The sequence below is a fragment of the Gymnogyps californianus genome, chromosome 18, assembly GCF_018139145.2.
Source record: "Gymnogyps californianus isolate 813 chromosome 18, ASM1813914v2, whole genome shotgun sequence".
NCBI lineage: Eukaryota > Metazoa > Chordata > Aves > Accipitriformes > Cathartidae > Gymnogyps > Gymnogyps californianus.
The window spans coordinates 690,673-708,722 of NC_059488.1; the positions used below are offsets into that span (position 1 = coordinate 690,673).

The following is an 18,050-nucleotide window of genomic DNA, read 5'->3' on the forward strand; positions in this document are numbered from 1 at the left end:
GCAAGTTGTAGTTGATCACCTTTGAGTCATCTTACAAGGTGGTAGCCAGCTAGGACGTTATATGGCAATTTATTATGGAAATTTTCCCTTTCATATTGAACAGCCATCTTTTGATTATAGTTCTGCTCAATTGACCCAGGCACAAGGCAGGCAGATACCCTCCCTGTAAGCCCAAACTGGAGTCCATGAGAAACCTAAGTGAATTTTGGGTTCCTTTCTTTGATTTTTGTCTTGTTGCAAACACCACTGCTTCCCCATCAAAGACACTTGAGACTGCAGGTCACATCTTTACGCTCTCCTTGTATTCTTCTAATGACTTGAAACACCCCAGCTGTCAATGACACAGACATACAGACACAAATAAGATTTGAGATCACAGCACTCTCTGCTCACCTCCTCTCTCCTGGAAATGGAGAACCAAGCCCACACACTACTGTAGGGACTAGCTAATACCAGCTGCCACACGGCACAGCTTCTCAGACGGAACCAGAGAACTGGGTCTCAGCACGGGCACAGGAGGAAGCACGTGCTGGGCAGCTCCTGCCAACCCGCTGCCTGTTCGGCGCGAGTGACTAACCAGTGCACGTATACAGTAAGCAGCAGGCCTTCCCCAAGGAGCGCAGATGGGAGCTATAAACACACACACACGCACACACAGGTGACTAACCTCAGCAGCTTTCCTGTGGTCATCCTCATTCTCCAGCATCCGGACATCGACACCAAGGCAGCGAAGATAGCGCCCGAGGCCTTGCAGCATGTTATCGCAGACCACACTGAACTCCTTTGGGGAGATGGGAGCAGGGGGACATGAGGTCTCCTTTTTGGATCCTTTGCATTGCTACAGAAAGGCAAGAGATCCATAAGCAGCAGAACAGAAGGCTGCATTCACCCGCTATAGCAAATCCAGCCATCCCCTTCCACCTGTATTACAATTTACCCCATGCTCTGCAACACCTCTAGTTCTTCCTTCATGTCCTTTCTACATCGCCCGCCTACCACTTGGGCAGGAGGCAGCACATGATGGGGCTAATTCTGAATTAGCCATTCACTGACTGGCCAGCTGGCCACCCAAACCGGGGATCTGCAGCCTTTCCGTGGAGAAATGCCAACCTGGCCTTCTATGCTCTACACATTCATTCATTTTCATGAAGTCACAGAAACCTATCTTCAAGACTGCTATTCCCCTATCAAATTAGACTGCAATTAACATACATGTGCCAAAGTTATGATTTGGGAAGGGGATCTGACAGACAGAGGGCGAAACAGGTAGACAAAGCAACCACGTCAGCTTTGTTATCTTCGGAAGTTTAAAAATAGGCAGTGCCTGAATTCTGTTTATTTTATTTCAAATGTCTGCTGCTGGGGGAGTTCCTGCAGTTGGAGACTTTGTCGTTGGGAGGCTCCCAGAAGCACAATAGCTAAATTCATGGAGAAGGGAAGTTATTAGGGAACCTCCAATGTTCAGCTTTTGCCTCCAGGAACCTGAATCAGCTGGGATAACCGAAGGACACAGCCACCACCTATGCAGGGCTACACCGGCTTTGGAACCAGAGAGTTACTGCAGCATTGCCGATCAGCTCTGCGGGGGCTGCCTCAGGCCTGGAAATGCTGTGGCACACCGTGCAGATACACCTGGGCTGGCCATCTGAACTAGCGCAGATCTGAGAGCTCAATCTGTGTGATACCGCACCTCCCAGAAGCTGGTACATGCACTCAAAGCTCTGCGGCACTGGGTAGACTGGACTGTCACCGGCTCCTGCAAGGACCTCGGTGGACGCAGCTGTGGCCTGAGACATCGGAGCGCTGTGATAACGGATCAAGCTGACCCTTCGATGCCGAGGTAGCTGGAAGACACTAACCCTGTCCTGCTGCTTCTGTTCAAACAGATGTAAAGGAGCAGCAGCTGGCTCTTAGCTAGTGTTTATTCAATGGCCAGCAATGTCATATGCAGCATTTTTCTCACGTTTCATGCCAGCAGAGAGCAAAAAGCTTATAAAGGAGAATAATGTCATTAGCCCCACTTCAGATAGTGGACCAGGAAACACTGGGAAAGAGAGCTTGGAGTCATGCCCGATGCAGAGTCAGGAGACGTCTGCTTTTTTGAGTCCCAGTCCAGGTTTTACCAGCTACCTCTCGGTTAATGAATCTGACTGTACAGAACACAAAGATGACCTGTGAGTTCACAAGGTAATTCAAGCCTGAAGTACTTACTTTTCCCATCTCTGCAGCAGCCAGTCAGCTCTGTTGTAACATACAATATTCCCATGAATACAGTGTGCTCAGGAAACTACCGAGCAGCTTTGTGTTTTACTGCCTGACTAAGACTAATGGGATACTGTACATTTACACACACTTGATAAGGAGGATCCTGACAAGGTGGCTATAATCAATAGCATCTCAGTCCAAGCATGGAAGGTAGTATTGACTTCAGGAGCTAAATACACATTTGGGACTACTCAGAAGGATACTCAGCCATAGTGAGTCTTCTCAGTTAATAAACCAAACTGTTTTTCTGCTAATGTTTTCATAGGTGCATTGATCAGAGGGCTGGAGCACCTCTCCTATGAAGACAGGCTGAGAGAGTTGGGGTTGTTCAGCCTGGAGAAGAGAAGGCTCCAGGGAGACCTTACAGCAGCCTTCCAGTACTTAAAGGGGGCCTACAGGAAAGATGGGGAGGCACTCTTTATCAGGGAGTAGAGTGATAGGACAAGGGGTAATGGCTTTAAACTGTAAGAGAGTAGATTTAGATTAGATGTAAAGGAAGAAATTCTTCACTGTGAGGGTGGTGAGGCACTGGCACAGGTTGCCCAGAGAGGCTGTGGATGCTCCATCCCTGGAAGTGTTGAAGGGATGGAGGGGGGTGATGAAAGGCTGGATGGGGCTTTGAGCAGCCTGGTCTAGTGGAAGGTGTCCCTGTCCATGGCAGGGGGTTGGAACGAGATGGTCTTTAAGGTCCCTTCCAACCCAAACCATTCTGTGATTCTATGATAAACAACCAGATGGTTGCATTTTAAAAGTCAAACTTTATTACTGAGAGAGAGGGACCAGTCACATTCCAAGATATTTAAGCAGAGTCACACAGCTCCAAGCTATGGCCCGTGGAGTTTTAAGGCTCTGCCACAACATACATTGCAGGGGGAGGCCAGTCATGGAGTATGTGGTGGTGGGCAGGGAGACAGACACAAGCCATCATCAGAAAGACTTTTTTGATGGATTGTTTGTTTTTAAATTTGCAGACTTCTACTCCAGGCACAATAAAGGAGGCATTCCCAATGTGCAACCAAAGTGCAGAAGTTCATTTAAAAGCAAAAGTAAGGAAGTCAGAGTTTTGAAACCTCATTGATGCAACACATAGGCCACAGAATTCACACCCACATCACTGAGGAAATGTGGAAGGAGCATTTCTACCAGCAAGGTTAGCTGGATTCTGCCACACAGGTCTGCACTAACATTCTGCGAAGACAAACGAACCTAAAATTGCAGAGGAAGCTGAACCAAGGCACACAAAGGAGAAAGCACATCTTACCAGTAAAGGGGATGAACGAGGAATATGTTTGCTGCAACAGTCCTGAGAACAGACTACAAACAGGCATGCCGTGCATAGCTAATAATATGACTGAGAGGCAAGGCAACATATGATTTGCAGGGGTCTTGAGCAACATGCAGCTCTTTGAAGACGTTTACAAACCTGTCCAGAAGGTGATGGTGCTTCTTGTTTATTCACCTGCTTCTTTGCCCTGGGTTTTATGCTCAGTTTTCCCACCAGACTCTCAGTCAGGTCTGAACTCAGACCAAAGCTTGCTGGATCCTTACAGAGTTTCTCGTAGATCTCCAGCAAACAGTACGCATCTGAAGCTGAAAATAAGGGAATACGAGCCTCAGCTGGTTTCATTCAAAAGTAAAACAGAGGCTTTCCTGATGCAAGGAAGAGCCCTCACCTTTGTAAATGCCACTGAAAGCAAACAACCTGTGAAGCTCCAACTTACTAATGTCATACCCTGAACTCTTACTGATTCAGTGAGCATCATAACCTAACACACGATCACAAAGAGTCGAGGCAGAGGAGCTCAAAAAGCGCCAGGCCCTCTGCTGTCTCTGGCACTAACGTAATGCAAATCGTAGTGCGCCTGTTCAAACCACCATGTAAGATAGCTCAGCCAACCCATTTTACTCTCCATTGTTACTGAGCAGCGGCTTGCCCACGGTTTATTACCGCACCTCAGCTATGGGAAGGTAACTTCCCCATTAGATGCAATATCTTACAAAGTAATAACCGAGTTGTTTGCAATCACCTGCCCACACGCACTGCCATGCGGCTTCTGTTCCTTGCAACGGGAACTGTCTAAAGTCTTCAAGCCAGTTTTACAAGTCCTAGTGATTAACTTTTGTGGGAACTGTGTCAGCTTCAAGGATAGTTGAATTTAACAAAGGGCTGGTTCGCTTCAGTAGACTGTCCTTTGATGCCCCAGGAAAAGATTTAGACCCAGACTTCTGACTCTGGGGTAATCAGCAAAAAACTCCACTGGTCCCTCCACAGTATCAACTCTGTGCTGCAGTTTCTGACACCATGTCCACCCATTTTTAACCCTGCTCTAACAAGCACTTCACTGTGACAAATGAACACAGCACTTGTTTCCCAGAAAGGCTGTGAAATGAGGCAGAAGGAAGTGGACTTTCTTCCTTTCAGTTACTGAGAGGAGTTTCCACGGAGGTGATGTTTCATCAGACAAAATCTGCAAAGCACAGGAATTCTTTCGTAAGGGAAATAATGAATCACTGGACAGTTTAAACTTCAACCATTAAAGTCATGTCCACAAAAGGACAAACATAACATGTGCTGGCTTCTCTGAACAGGAACTAATCTGCAAAGCCATCTTCTTCTTTTGCTACTTAATGATTTTCCTGGTGACACAGAACAGACAAACACAGCCTTGTAATGGACAACCTGTAGCACCCTGCCACAGAGGCAGTGACCAGACCTGCATAGAGGATCTGTTCCTCCCGGAGAGGCCGTTTCTCCCAGTTCGACAGCTGCTCTGTTTTATCTAGAGGTTTCCCCAGCACATGTTGCACCAAGAGGCTGAGTCCTTTCTCTGGCTGCCTGAACCCTCTATCCTCGTAGCTCTGCCCCGGGGACAGTACATCGACCTCCCGGCTGCCCTTCTTCCAGTCAATGGAGCTCTTCTGCAGCTGATGGAAAGAAAAAGATAAAAACCACATGGTTATAAAACAACTTCTACAACAACTCCTATTCCAGTGGGTGGGGCCATGCAGCAACCCTATCATTTTTATCTCTTGCCTGGCATATTGAATCCCGTAGTCTCAGAGAAGGGCTGGGATGGCATTAGATATATACGGCGTCTGGTTATTTGTTTAACAAACACACTTGCTGGAAAGAAATCTGTTTCCTAGCCAGTGAAAGAAAAAAAGTGCACTGTCGTACAGCATTGCATCAGAGCAGTGGGGCTGTGACTGTGACTTCTCAGAGGTTTGCAGGGTGCTCAGCCATGCTGGAGGCTGTTGGGCACCAACTCAATAAAAGATTAGCAGTGGTAGTTCAGCACCTTTCTCCTCCTAGTTCCAGTGAGAAAAGGTATTCCTGTAAAACAGTGGGCAACGGCCTTTCTGCAGTTGCCACTTCTAAACTGAGGCAGTAGCTGTTGGCAGGTACTTCAGACCCTGCAGCACTTCCCAGGTTAAGCTATCAGTACCAAAGATCTGGGTTCACCCCAACCCACAGCCTTAAACACACTCTGTAAATTTTACCCATTAAAACAGTTGTCTTTAACATTTCTGCAGATTGCTAGAAACTACTGTGTGCAAACCCAGAGACAGCTCTACTTCAGCTGAACAGAAATTCCTGTGCTGAATCCACCAGCAGCCCTCCTACGAACATTACGAGTTCTCTACAAATCATTAACTCCATACTATCTGCTTCAATACTGCATGATCTTGGAATATCAGAATTTCTACAAGAATTTACTCTTACTGAGTTCAAGTATGACTTGTGCTCAGAAACTTTGTCCTGGCTGAATGGAGCTATGTCTCCATTTCAATTGCTTTTTCATAGCTTTTATAAAGGCTATGAAAAAAGTTATTAGTATATCAAGCTCTAACTTTTTCGTTGATGAAAACTAAATTCTTCTGTCTTTCTTTACAGAATCACATTACCCTCAAAACCACAAGCAGAAAAGGTCTATTTACTCGTTTAGCCATCTCCCTGCCAATACAGGATACAAAAAGACAATGCTGTGAATTCATGACAGTTATCTACGAGCACACGCAGGAGACACAATTTTCCACATCTTCATGTGTTCATCCTTACTTGTTTGTCTACTGTGAGTAGGTCCACCACACCTTGCGCTTGCTTCTCCGTGTCTTTCAAAGCAGAGCATGTGGCTGCAAGGCTGCTAAGGTCTCCAGACATCCCATAACCTCGAGAAAAAAAAAGCCCAAATCACACACATAGGAAAACTCAAATCACGGCTAATGCACAGCAGCTTTTTCTAGTTCAGAGTCAAAATGCTGACAATACATGTATAAACGTTGGTGGAAAGACTGTTCAGATAGGGAACAAGGCAGAGTCCCATCTCTCCTGTTCCTAAGAGATACTCTTGCAGATCAAGATTGGGAGAGAAGTGGTGGATGAAAAATGCTGAGTTTAAGATCAACTTACTTAAAATCTGCTAGGTCAGTGAAAGGCAATTAGGAATTTGCCCTTGAACTCCGGGTTTAACAACTCCTGCCAAAAGCCTCCAAACAGAATCTAAAACCAGGTATGGTAAGCCAGAGAGCTCTGGTGTCCCAACACAGCGGCTTTAGGATAGGGCCAGCAAATCCAGAAAGCTCGGGATGGCAGACTTCCCTAGACCACTGAAGGCTGGGTGCAAGTCAGGGTTTAGTATGGAACTAAGACAATCCCAAGTCCGAGGGGGGAGGCTAAATCAGAAATCTTGGGTCTGACCTGAAACGGGGAGACATTTCTATCATTCCCAGTTACACTGGTCACCCTGCTTCCTGGCATGGCAGTATTTGAATACCCAGGGCTACAAAAGCTGGTTCTGTGATAAGTGGATTTAGAGAACGACAACCCCAAGAAGATGTAGGAATTACACAAAATAAGCTGTGTAAAGACCCGAGGAGGGGAGAAGAGACGCATGTTACCTAGTTTAGTGATGGCTGCATCTGAATAGAGCATCTGGATGAAATGGGGAAGCTTCTCCTTCTCACCCTCTGTCTCAGCTTGCTCGAGGAGCCGTGGCAAGTCAAGCAGGAACACCTCATCCTTCAGAGCGATTTGAAGGAGGGAGACACGGGGCTTCCCGACCATGCCGAACGAAGGCCTCCACTCCATGTCAATGCCAACAACCTGCCCAGGCTGCAACACAGACAAAAGCTTTCTTCACTTAGAGACTGTCTACGCTTGAAAGTAGCCTGGACAGTCCCTGTCTAGAACACAAACATTCCCTTTCCAACAACCGCATCTCTTTGCCTAGTGTGCAAACTGCTACAGAGACAAGTAACTTTCACAGCACACCTGAGTTACCGCTGTGGGGTCCTTCCCTGGCACAGCAACTCCCAATGCATTCCCAAAATCAGACAAGCCTAAAGGAATCAGCTCTTCTTGACTTGGGGAGGGAGACATTTGATGGCAGTGGCCCACATACAACCCTGCGTACCAGCCTGCTACGGAGTTTCTGCTCCTTGACCCTGCAAAGTAAATACCAGCGTAACACTCACCCGCAGCACCTTTTCCCAGCACTGCAGTGTCTCTTCCCATGTCTGCAGGAAGTGAATATTTGCCCGTGGAATAGGAAGCTGGTAATAGCCCTTCTTCTTCCTCTCTTCATAATTATCTGCTTTTGCGGCTTCTTCTACCCTGCACAGAATCAGATGTAACAGCTTTAAGCCATGCAATGAGAGGAAATCCTGGATTGGAGGAACATCAAGAAGTCTTAAGCCCCTTATTTCACCGTGGCCCTCTATTTCCACATGCCACTCAACTCTTTCTCTTACCCTCTCTTTCCTCACTGTCCCTGTAATCTCAGCCTCTTTCATCTTGACTCATCTCTTTTTATTCCTGTCACAGAAATGGCACTGTATCCGAGACCTCACCACGCACATGCGCTGCACCCACTGCAGAGAACACCCAAACCAGAACACTTGCTGGAGTCAGAGTCCCAAGCCCTGTCCTCCATGCTCAGCTCTCTTTCCCAGAACTGATGCAACTTGGATGACAAAGTTGGGCAGCTGTTTCCACATTCAGAGATAACACATTTTAGATTTACTGCTTTTTGCCCTTGAGGTTAACATGGAAGTCTGCTAGCTCCCACGGTGTAATACATAACAGAGAAGTCAGCTCTGACCAGCACTGTGTCCAAACAGGAGCTTCACACTTCCCCACAGCATAAACTGGCTCACAAAGAGACTCTCAGGCTGCTCCACACTAAGATTGCTACCAGCTGGGAACGGGTGAGTCTGCCTCATCATTTTATAGTGCAATGGCTTGGGAACGCTCCACGGACCTCCCTGATGCTATCCAGCTTCTTCTCCTCCATCCCCTTCCCTGTAAAATGTCCACATATGTTGCACAAGAACATTTGTCCTATGTTGCACAGGGATGAAATGAGAAAAGTTCAGAAAGTTTTGAAACCTTCTATATTTAGGCGAAGACAGCCAGCTGAACCCATGACCGAGTGCCTTGCTTGTGCTACTCCCTCCATTTGGGTTTCAGATGGCACCACACAGAGAAATTCAGTATTTGTGTATTAATACCCTGGGAATGTTGGAAGAAGCCTGCAGAAATGAGCTAGCTGATTTCCTACAACAGGATCTTACACAGCACATTTTCTTTTCAAAATGCAGCAGACTCTCTTGAAATGGCCTTGTAACTGGAAGGTCAGCATATTGCTGTGGTGTCTCAGCCAGATGATGCAATCAGAGGAAAGAAACTAATAAAAAATATCCAGCTATTTTGGACATATCACAAATTTCTGGATAGTCTCTTTCCCATAGAGACTTGAAATGGTTTATTATTTGAGAAACTGTTTACTAACCTTATGTTTAGGGGACTGTGTGACTAATTTTGTAGCATAGCAGCTTTCACTGTACAAACACTCTTTTCCGTGGGTTTGTGCGCATGGAGAAGTCAATATTTGTGTAAAATATTTAATGAAGGTGTGCAGTCTCAGGTCTCCAGGAATATTCTCCCTGCAGAGTTCAGGAGCCGCATGTGGTGTGACCAGTGGCAGAGATGATGTAATTTATACGCTGGTACCACCTTGTTCTCTACAGTGCGAACACCCTCTCTGGGAACCTGCTGCTTTGTTAGCTCATTAAATAAGGCAGACAGACTGTTTTATTAGGTTCCATGGCTCCGCTGATTTTATAGCAGCTACTGCAGCAGGTATCACGACTGGATGAGTAAACTGGAGCACAAAGGGTTTTACTCATCTGTTACAACTCCTCGTGAACGACAGAGCACATCCTAATCGGCATGCCTTCACTCCACTCGTACATGACACAGGATTCCCAGAGCAGAGGGATGGAGTGATGTTTTTTATCTTTCTCGATGCACAGAGTCTGTGGCTAAGTCACACTCCTGTTAACCACCCCTTTGTGTTTTGAGGGATTACATCTCATGCAAAAACCTTCTGGCTCCCAACTGGCGGCTGGTGCAGGAGGGAGGAGGAGGGCAGCTCCAGCAGTGCATCAGAGCTAAGCAGAAGCATGTCCTAGACAGACAAGACTTCCCTGTGCTCCAAGAAAGCCATGTACCATCTCGAGAAGTGGGCCTTTGCAGACAGTGTTTTGAGGGTGATTACATCCGTGTCATATTTCCTGAGGTTACATGGGGCTTGAACATGAACCAGTGCGGATCTGCACTAGGAGGAAGATCAGATCCATGAAGCTCTGCACACGAACTGTTCAAGGCCATCTGTGAGACCCTCCCAAAATCATCAGCATTAAGAAATAATAATACACTGTGTTCTCATTCACCTTCTATGTAATTCAAGTTAGTCCAGTCTATGCTCCAAAAATACGATTTTTAGTTATGAAAGCTGCACTTTTTGCATAAACATCTCTTCCAGGAGATGGAAATTTGCTGTAACGTTGAAGACAATAAACCTGTTAGAGCAGGTAACCTCACTCAGTCTCAGGCTTGGTCTTCTTAAAATGGTCTCCTTATCCCCTAGTGAGGTGTCGGCATTAACCAGGCAGCCAGTGACAGATCCTGTTAGCTGGAGTTCATAATTCTGACATATGACACCAGTAGGAAAGTCCTGCACTAAGAACATAAGGTAAAAGGAAGCATCCAAATCATCTGCATACAACTGCGTGTTCTGCAGTAACAGGAGAAAGCCCCAGACCACGCGAGGTAGCAGACGAGCATGGGTGTGCAGGCTCTGCACAGCTCCTGCACAGGGGCCCTGCCTCTGCTGCTCACACCAAGAGCACGGCGCTGAAAGCGTCCAACTTGCTGCCCAGGGAGCCGTGATCATTGACTTTCTGCTGGCTTTATTCCTCCCCAAACAGGCAATGTGCGATGTCATCATCAACTCCTCCTGGACACACAGTCCATTTCAAATCAGAGTCAGATTTCCATCATATACACTGAGAAGTTCAGCTCCATATAGGAAGCTACTCCCTCGTATTACAGGCTTCAAGGGCTATGTTGGCAGGATGCTAAAGATACAGGCTATCAGCTTGCACAAAGTTGTAAACAGTTACCTCTTGGGAGTGGTCAAGATTTTCCCACAAACGTCCGTCTAATCTCACCTGGCTTCTGAACTAGAAACACCAATCTCCATGCTAAAAAACAACCCCAACACATTTCACCAGTGAGGGTAAGAGAGAGATATCAGGCAAGTGGTGCCAAGTCCAGTCAAGCACAGCACCCTGGAATAAGGTGACTGATGTGTACAACAATGGAAGAGTCCTAAGGAACCCCAAAATTATCACTGCTTCCTCTCTTCTGTTTTTGACAAAAGCCTTGACTCTACCTGGAAACACGTGATTGCTCCTCGAATGACAGCAAGGCTTTGAGCTGCTCTGCACTCCAACCACACAGCCCAGAGCTCTCCTGCATTTGCATTGAGCATTCAGGGATAAGTCCTCTTCTGTGCACAGAATCCAATTAGATGAATTCCTGCACATGAATGAGCAGAGAAAATGCTGCTTGATTGTAGCAGGCCAGCAAGGTGACTGCGTAATTGCTCTGAACCCAAGGAATGTGGTAGCCTGCAGCCTTGCAGGAGTTCAGCTCATGAACTCACGTGGGCAACAGAGGCTACCGGGCTGCGTGTTGGTGGGACTACCAGCCAGACCTCATCCAGCCCGAGGTTCCAGATCTCCTGTGCAGTCCTGGGTGAGATCCTAACAGGACCCTCATGCAGTATCATCTGCAAGCTCTGCAGTTCCTCAAGACTTGCAGTAGCCTGCATATGTGCAGGCCTTTCTGCAGGAAAAAAAAGGTTTAAAAAAGGGTGCCAAACATGGCTATGTCGGAGTAACTTGCTTAAACATCTCGCAGAAAGAGTCACTGAAGCATGGCAGATACACCATCACTCACGTGAGTATAAAAGTGAATTACTGGGGCTCAGCAAATCATTTACATTGAGTCATTTTTTCAAATACAGCCTTTCTTCCTCCATACAGCATAGCTGGGCAACTGCCTGGGATATTGTTGCATGAAGAGGATGATCTTGGGCCATTTTCTTGAAGAGACACAGCACAGAATATCCAGAACTAGAGCTACAAAGCCCTGGTACTCCTCCAGATCTAGCTTGCTGTGGGGATCAGACAGCTCCTAACAGTTTAGGTGGCTATATGTGCCTTCGTAAATTTTGAGCCTCTTTTCAACTTCACACAGCTTTGTCTACACACAGCATGGAACCTGGCCACCCTCTTCCGTCCACCCTTCCCCTCTGCTCCTCCTAGACCAGCAGGTTCACAGAGATCCTTGACTGGGGCTGTTTGCACAGTTCTGTGCACTTGAAATCAAGGAGTTGTAAGAACCCTTCTTAATATAAGGATTTTTCAGTTCTTTTTTTTGTAACTCTGCCTTTGTACTCTTGTTTCAGGTCATGCAACAGGACGAAGCTCCTGTCAGGGGAGGAACTGCGGCCACTGCAGGCTAAGCTGCTGCATACAACACCGGGGTCCCAAAGCAGGAGAGGAACCACAGCACTGTGTTACTGGGATTGCATTAGAGGAAGAAAAGGGGACAGAGACTAATCGGGGGCTGAAGGCTTCTTAAGCTCACTTAGTAAATTTGTGCTGGAGAGTCTGGTTTTATCCCAAATTCAATTAATGCAACTCTTCTGGGATCTGACCCCAAATGTCAAAAATTCCCATTAGTTCTGAAAGCTTTGGGTGAGGCAAAAATCACAGACTGGGAAGAAAAATGGCATATGAGCTGTCAGAGGACGAAGAAAATAAATACAATTAGAAAAATTTAAGGACCTTTAAAATTATTTTTTTGGTCATAAGTCTCCTAAAAGGCATTAAACCAGATTACAGTACAGTGGGGGACGCAGAGTATATAGAAAACTTTGACAGATGTGTAATCAACTCAGTAAAATAGACGCACATTCAGAGCCTACCCACATCATTTCATTTGCGCTGTTGATCTGGCAGAGGGAGTCTGAAGACCCCTCTGCAGCATGAAGCAATCTCATACAGCTTCTAAGTACTCAGCAGTGAGTTTAAAATGTACCTTTCACAGACATTTCCAGGCTTACGAAAAGCAAATGCAGCATGTACATGGCCAAGATGTGATCTGTGTAAATGGCGGAAGTTTTTGCAAAATTATCTCCCCAAGGAAGCATTATGGCAGATTATTTCAAGCAAATATGTAGTCCTTGTATGATAAGTAATCTACATTGAAAAAGCACGAAACAGAGTATTTACCTCTCTTGGATCTGAAGCTTTTGAAGCTCATCAGCCACTCCATAAGGTAGCATCTCCTTGGGCAAATTGTAGTGTTGTGCCCATCTTGCTGCTGTGTTCAAATCACAGTAACTGATCAGCAACTGTATCAGGTGCCCTTGAAGCCATCGATTCTCTCCAACTGTGCTCTGAAAGGGGAATCAAGGGTGAAGGAAGACTGTCAGTGCAATTTCCACCATGGGTGTTTCTCCCCGCTCTCAGGAGACAGCATCCTCCAGAGGGTCCTGGACAAGTGCAAAAAGGAGCAAGAACCCCGCCACTGCAGGAGGGATTTTGTTCAAACGCAGTGAGTGCTGCACTTCTCTGCCAAGAGATGAAGAGCAGATACTTCAACTGAGAGCTCATCAGGGTACTTGGGTCCCCTTAACAGCATGCCTATTTGCTCAGGGAATACTACTTTGCAGGTGTAGCACAGAGAAAAAGGGTAAAACAATACCATTTAGCCTGACTGATGCCTAGCATATTACTTGCTCAGATACTGATTATACTAAGCAAACTCAGAACCAGTGACTGACCAGACAGTAAAGGTCTTTTGGCTCGTTAGGCAGGTAATTATGGAAGGGGTAAGAGTTTGGACTATTTTAGTCCCATTTTGCGGCTCTACATAGCCCTGAAGTGATGCTGTGACTTGATGTCCTGGGAGAGGCAACAGCATGGTTTAGTCTCTCTCCAGGTAAGACAGTAGCATGGGGTCTCCTCCAGCCTTGGGAGTATTTGCACGGGTAATTAGGACTGCCAGTCACACATGGGTTACAGGTAGGACACATCAGCAAAGCTTTCCTGAGCGACAGATTTTGGTGCTCACAGTGAGGAAAAGGCTTGCTCATCAGCCCATCTGCACGCACCACTGTGAAAAGAGGGGCACCCGGTCCCTCCTCCAGCAACACGCAACAGCACACTGTGCAGACAGACATCCTGTGCAACCAGCACGGGCCCGCCAGCACCGCGGATGGGGTCCAGGATGTGCGTGGTGTCACCCTGCATCGGAAACAGGCTGTACGAAATGTGCTCTGAAAGTCCAACTTTATCCCCACTGATCATAAGAGGAACCCGGAGCAGTTGCTCCAGCTGTGAAGAACTAGGGTTGGGTGCAAGAAATTCCTCCCTTTGTGTCTATTCAAGGCTCTGTGGACGTGACTACTGGATTATTGCTTCAGCATACGGACAAACACCACGATCTCAAGTGTCGCTGCAGGAGCCTGCGTTACATGCACCTGCAAACAGGGAGGGCAGTTTAGGACATTCCTCGTTCCCAGCTGTTTTCTGGCAGACGCGAACGTGCGCCCGTGCCTCGGCACACTGCAGAGCCTGGGGGCACAAGCACGAACTCACGGCTGCCTGTGGTTTAAGCCCAAATCCCCAGCTGTGAGCCAGAGTGGCTGGAGCATGGCACGCCGCCCACCCTGGCATGAGGGAGCAGCTATTGGCAAGGGGCAGGGCAGACAAACAGGGCCCGTAACAGTCTCCACTGCGACAGCTGGATTCACCAAAGCTCTTTTGTCTTGTTCACCCTCTTGGCGGATGCAGTAGTAAGAGGAAATACGAACACAGTGACACCGGCAGTCACGACAGCTACGTGGGGGTGGGAATAACCCTCTCCTCCTGCCCAGCCAACCCACCTGCGCTTGCAAATATCCCAGAGCCACTGCAGCCGGATCAGCAACTCACTCCTCTGCCAGACTGATTTACTCATGGATCTGCCTTAGAAGTTAATATTGTCAAGAAAACTTAATAGATAAAACAAGTTGAAACTCTACCTGGCGGATCAGGATCTGTAGCTATATGGCTATATTGCTGCTGGCACTACCAACAAGTATTTTTCAGTGTAGTGAAATGCTCAGATGCGCGCTTGAAGTCCATCCCCACCCTCCGCACATGCCACTGCCATCTCTCCCGCTGCCCACCAAGCAGCACTTGCCGGGTCAGAGTCTGCTCCCAGGGACCGCAGGCACCTTGCTCTTTCTCCACTGCATGTACAAACACAGCCCGGCTGGGTGGTAGGCTGGGCCATGGGGCCTCATTCCTGACATTCTTTCAGTAACTAAAAGGTGAGAAGTTGTCTTCAAAGCAGACACCCTGCACAGAGATCAGGAAACAAACCTGTTGATGGCCCCAAGGTAAAAGGGAAGGAAAAAAGAAAGCAAAAAAAGAAAAAAAGAATGACCCACCCCATAGAGGTGCAGGAGGGGGTAGAGGCTTGGAAGAAAAGCCACAGAGAAATTTGGCATCTCAGGTAGCGCACACGAGAAGCCAGCCTGCCCATAAAAACTGCTGCCTCAGCACTAAGTCTGCACCCCTGTGACTTTGCCAAATGCCAAACCACATTTCTTCTCACGGATGTGTGGAGGAATATTTTTACTGCTGCTCCTAAGAGGCTGGTGGCACAACAAGGAGCCAGCGTCAGCAGGACGGGGGTCCAGCAGCTAACCAGGGGCTCAGTTACGGGAAAGAAGCAGGAGAGGGAACCGAGGGAAGGGGCAGAGCAGGAAAGGATAAGCTATCATGTTAATGCTTCTTGCCCTCTACATTTCCTCCTGAATCTTTCCTCCCGGCCATGCCAGACCTGACACTTTGTGCAACTCTCACATCTCTGCCTCATGCAACTGAGCTCAGCCAAGCACCTAACATGTGAAGGAGGTTTGAATAACTCCTCCTGCCGCGTTTGCCAAGCCACTTGTCAGAGTCCTTCCCAAAAAGAACATATTTTCTTATTAACATCACAGAGCAATTCCCTCTTCTAGCTTCCCCTGTGTCCATCCTATTGTCTTTCTGCCTTTTTTCTAGAACACAAAGTCTTTGGGGTTGGATCTCTCTTCAGTTCACCCAGAGTCAATTCTTAATAAATCTCATTGTCAGCTTTATTTCTGGAAATAATGAGGTGCAGATATTTTTTTTTATTTTAATGATAACAGATTTATTCTTTCAACCACAAAAACAACGCTGGAAAGAAGGTTAATCTCTCCAGAGATATTAGATCTTGCTTTCTGAAACAGAAAATAGCTTTGTTTGTTTTTTACTGAAAAAACCCAACATTGCTATAAAGGGGAAAGGCTTCCACCGCAACAGCTTTGCAAGAAGCAAGAATGTGGAAACTTTGGCCCCAGAAGATGTGGGCACAGATGCAGAGACAAATGTTTCACTAGGGATGACATTTCATGTATTTTGTTTTCACTAAATGAACACTTTTCAAGAGGAAACTGGCACAGTTGTTCTGATCAACATCAGTGACACCTCCAAGCAGGAAAAGATTATATATACCACGAGGCTTGTTTACATCCCTCTCTGAATTCTAGACATATCATACGTTCTTTAATCCATAGGCGCACACAAAAACTCCTGACACCAACAATAACCCATGATTAAAGCTTTCCAAAATGACTGCTGCAGATTACCTACCCGTAAATCCTGTTCTTAACCAGCCGAATGCTTTACGAAGCTCACAACAACCAGTGCAGAGCAAGCTTAGGAATGTCCTGATCTTAACCCATAGCATCAGCAATTCCTCCGTTGCTATCAATAATTTTGGATCCAAATATCCAATATCTTCTTTGGAAGTCACCCTAGCCAATGCTAGATTACTTTTATCTGTATGTGTCAAGTTGTATTTCTGTCCGATACAATTCTCTGCTTTCCCTCAATATCTTTTACCGGAGAGTGAAGTTATTCACATCAGTGACACTGGCTATTTGTAGAGTCAGATTTTAATTTAACTTTTGAATGTCTTGGCCAATTTCCCCTGTTCTCAAGTGCTTCCAGAATCAACAAAAAAAAATCCTGTTAGTGTAGAGAAAATGTCAAGTAGAATATTTTACAGCCAGCAACTTTAAAAGGGGAAAAAGAAACCTGGACTTTGAAACAAACCACTGTAAGCAGTGGAGGACACCAACAGCAATTCTAAATTCACTGCGGTGCTGCAGGTACTGTGCACACACCTTTGTTTAAAGATTCCCTGGAACATCCTACTGTGTTAGTTCCATTGTTACTTTATTTGTGCTTGAGATTTCTGTTTTGAAGTCAGCGTCATTTGTACTTTATGGAGAGATGCTGCAGTAGTATGTCACCATCAGTATGTCATTGAAGGGAAGTCCTTTATGCACGAGATTGGAGCTGGGACCCTCAGCGCCAGCTCAGACCGGGGTCACAGTCTGTTCCGTGAGAGAAGGGGGATCCTGACTTCTGGATATCCTACATAGATGGCACTTGGATAAGAGATGCCAACTTTACCCACACTCACTTCTGAACAGGGTTTCTTGTGAAAGCAGCAGGCCACTCACCCATGGCCAACGCACAAAGACAGAAGCATGAGAAAGCCGCACTTTCTCACCACTTGAGCTGTTCTCTCGCTCACAGGCACTGGCTACTCAGATGCACTAATTTATGAACTGAAGAAGAACAAAATAGCCTCCATTCATGTCCCAGAAGACTGACTTTCAGATAGCAATCAGTGCGTCATTGACAGAGCCACACTTCAGTGTTCTGGAGGCCATTACCACATCAATGGCGGGGAAGTGGTCTTTCTTCTCTCTTTCAACAAAGCTTTGGCAATGTGGCTCCCTGGGGCATGTTCACACTACCTAGCTTCAGCTTTGTGCATCAGGAGACTCAGCTTCCCAGTCTCCCCATGCAATCAGCTCTTCCGGAAGGCAATTCAGAGGAGTCTAACTTATGGTATCACTTGAACGGATCAAGGCAAAGGCAACTCTTAAAGCCAGCTTGCCGCTGTATTGGGGCTCCTCACAAGGAGCTTATTGTTCCTGGGCAACCTGAATGAAGCTGCTAGCTTGTGATGAGTAGCTAGGACAATATGGTGTGACGAGACGCATCTGGCTCCATTTTTATCTCTGCAGCTCATGCAATCTTGCCAATGCAATTTCTTGTTCAGAAGTCCAGATACCACTACCAAATGGCAGCCAGAAGAAAAAAAACTTACAGCTCATCTGTTAAAATTCAGCGGCTGAATGCACAGCCAGCTGCGTTTCAGCCAGCGGGTTGAGGGAAGTGATCACTCCCCTCTGCTCTGCACTTGTGAGACCACACCTGGACACGGTGCCTAGTTTTGGCACCCCAGTGTAAAAGAGATGCTGAAAAATAGGAAGGAG

The 18,050-nt window shown here is 46.7% G+C and overlaps 1 protein-coding gene across 1 annotated transcript in view; it reads right to left on the bottom strand.

Annotated features, from left to right (window-relative positions):
* EXD3 (exonuclease 3'-5' domain containing 3) overlaps nucleotides 1-18,050 on the bottom strand; it is a 298,010-nt gene that overhangs the window by 145,024 nt on the left and 134,936 nt on the right. The window contains 7 exon segments of the mRNA XM_050907868.1: nucleotides 668-838; nucleotides 3,689-3,855; nucleotides 4,980-5,190; nucleotides 6,326-6,435; nucleotides 7,165-7,378; nucleotides 7,741-7,879; nucleotides 12,913-13,079. Of these exon segments, the coding sequence (XP_050763825.1) occupies nucleotides 668-838; nucleotides 3,689-3,855; nucleotides 4,980-5,190; nucleotides 6,326-6,435; nucleotides 7,165-7,378; nucleotides 7,741-7,879; nucleotides 12,913-13,079 (1,179 nt within the window).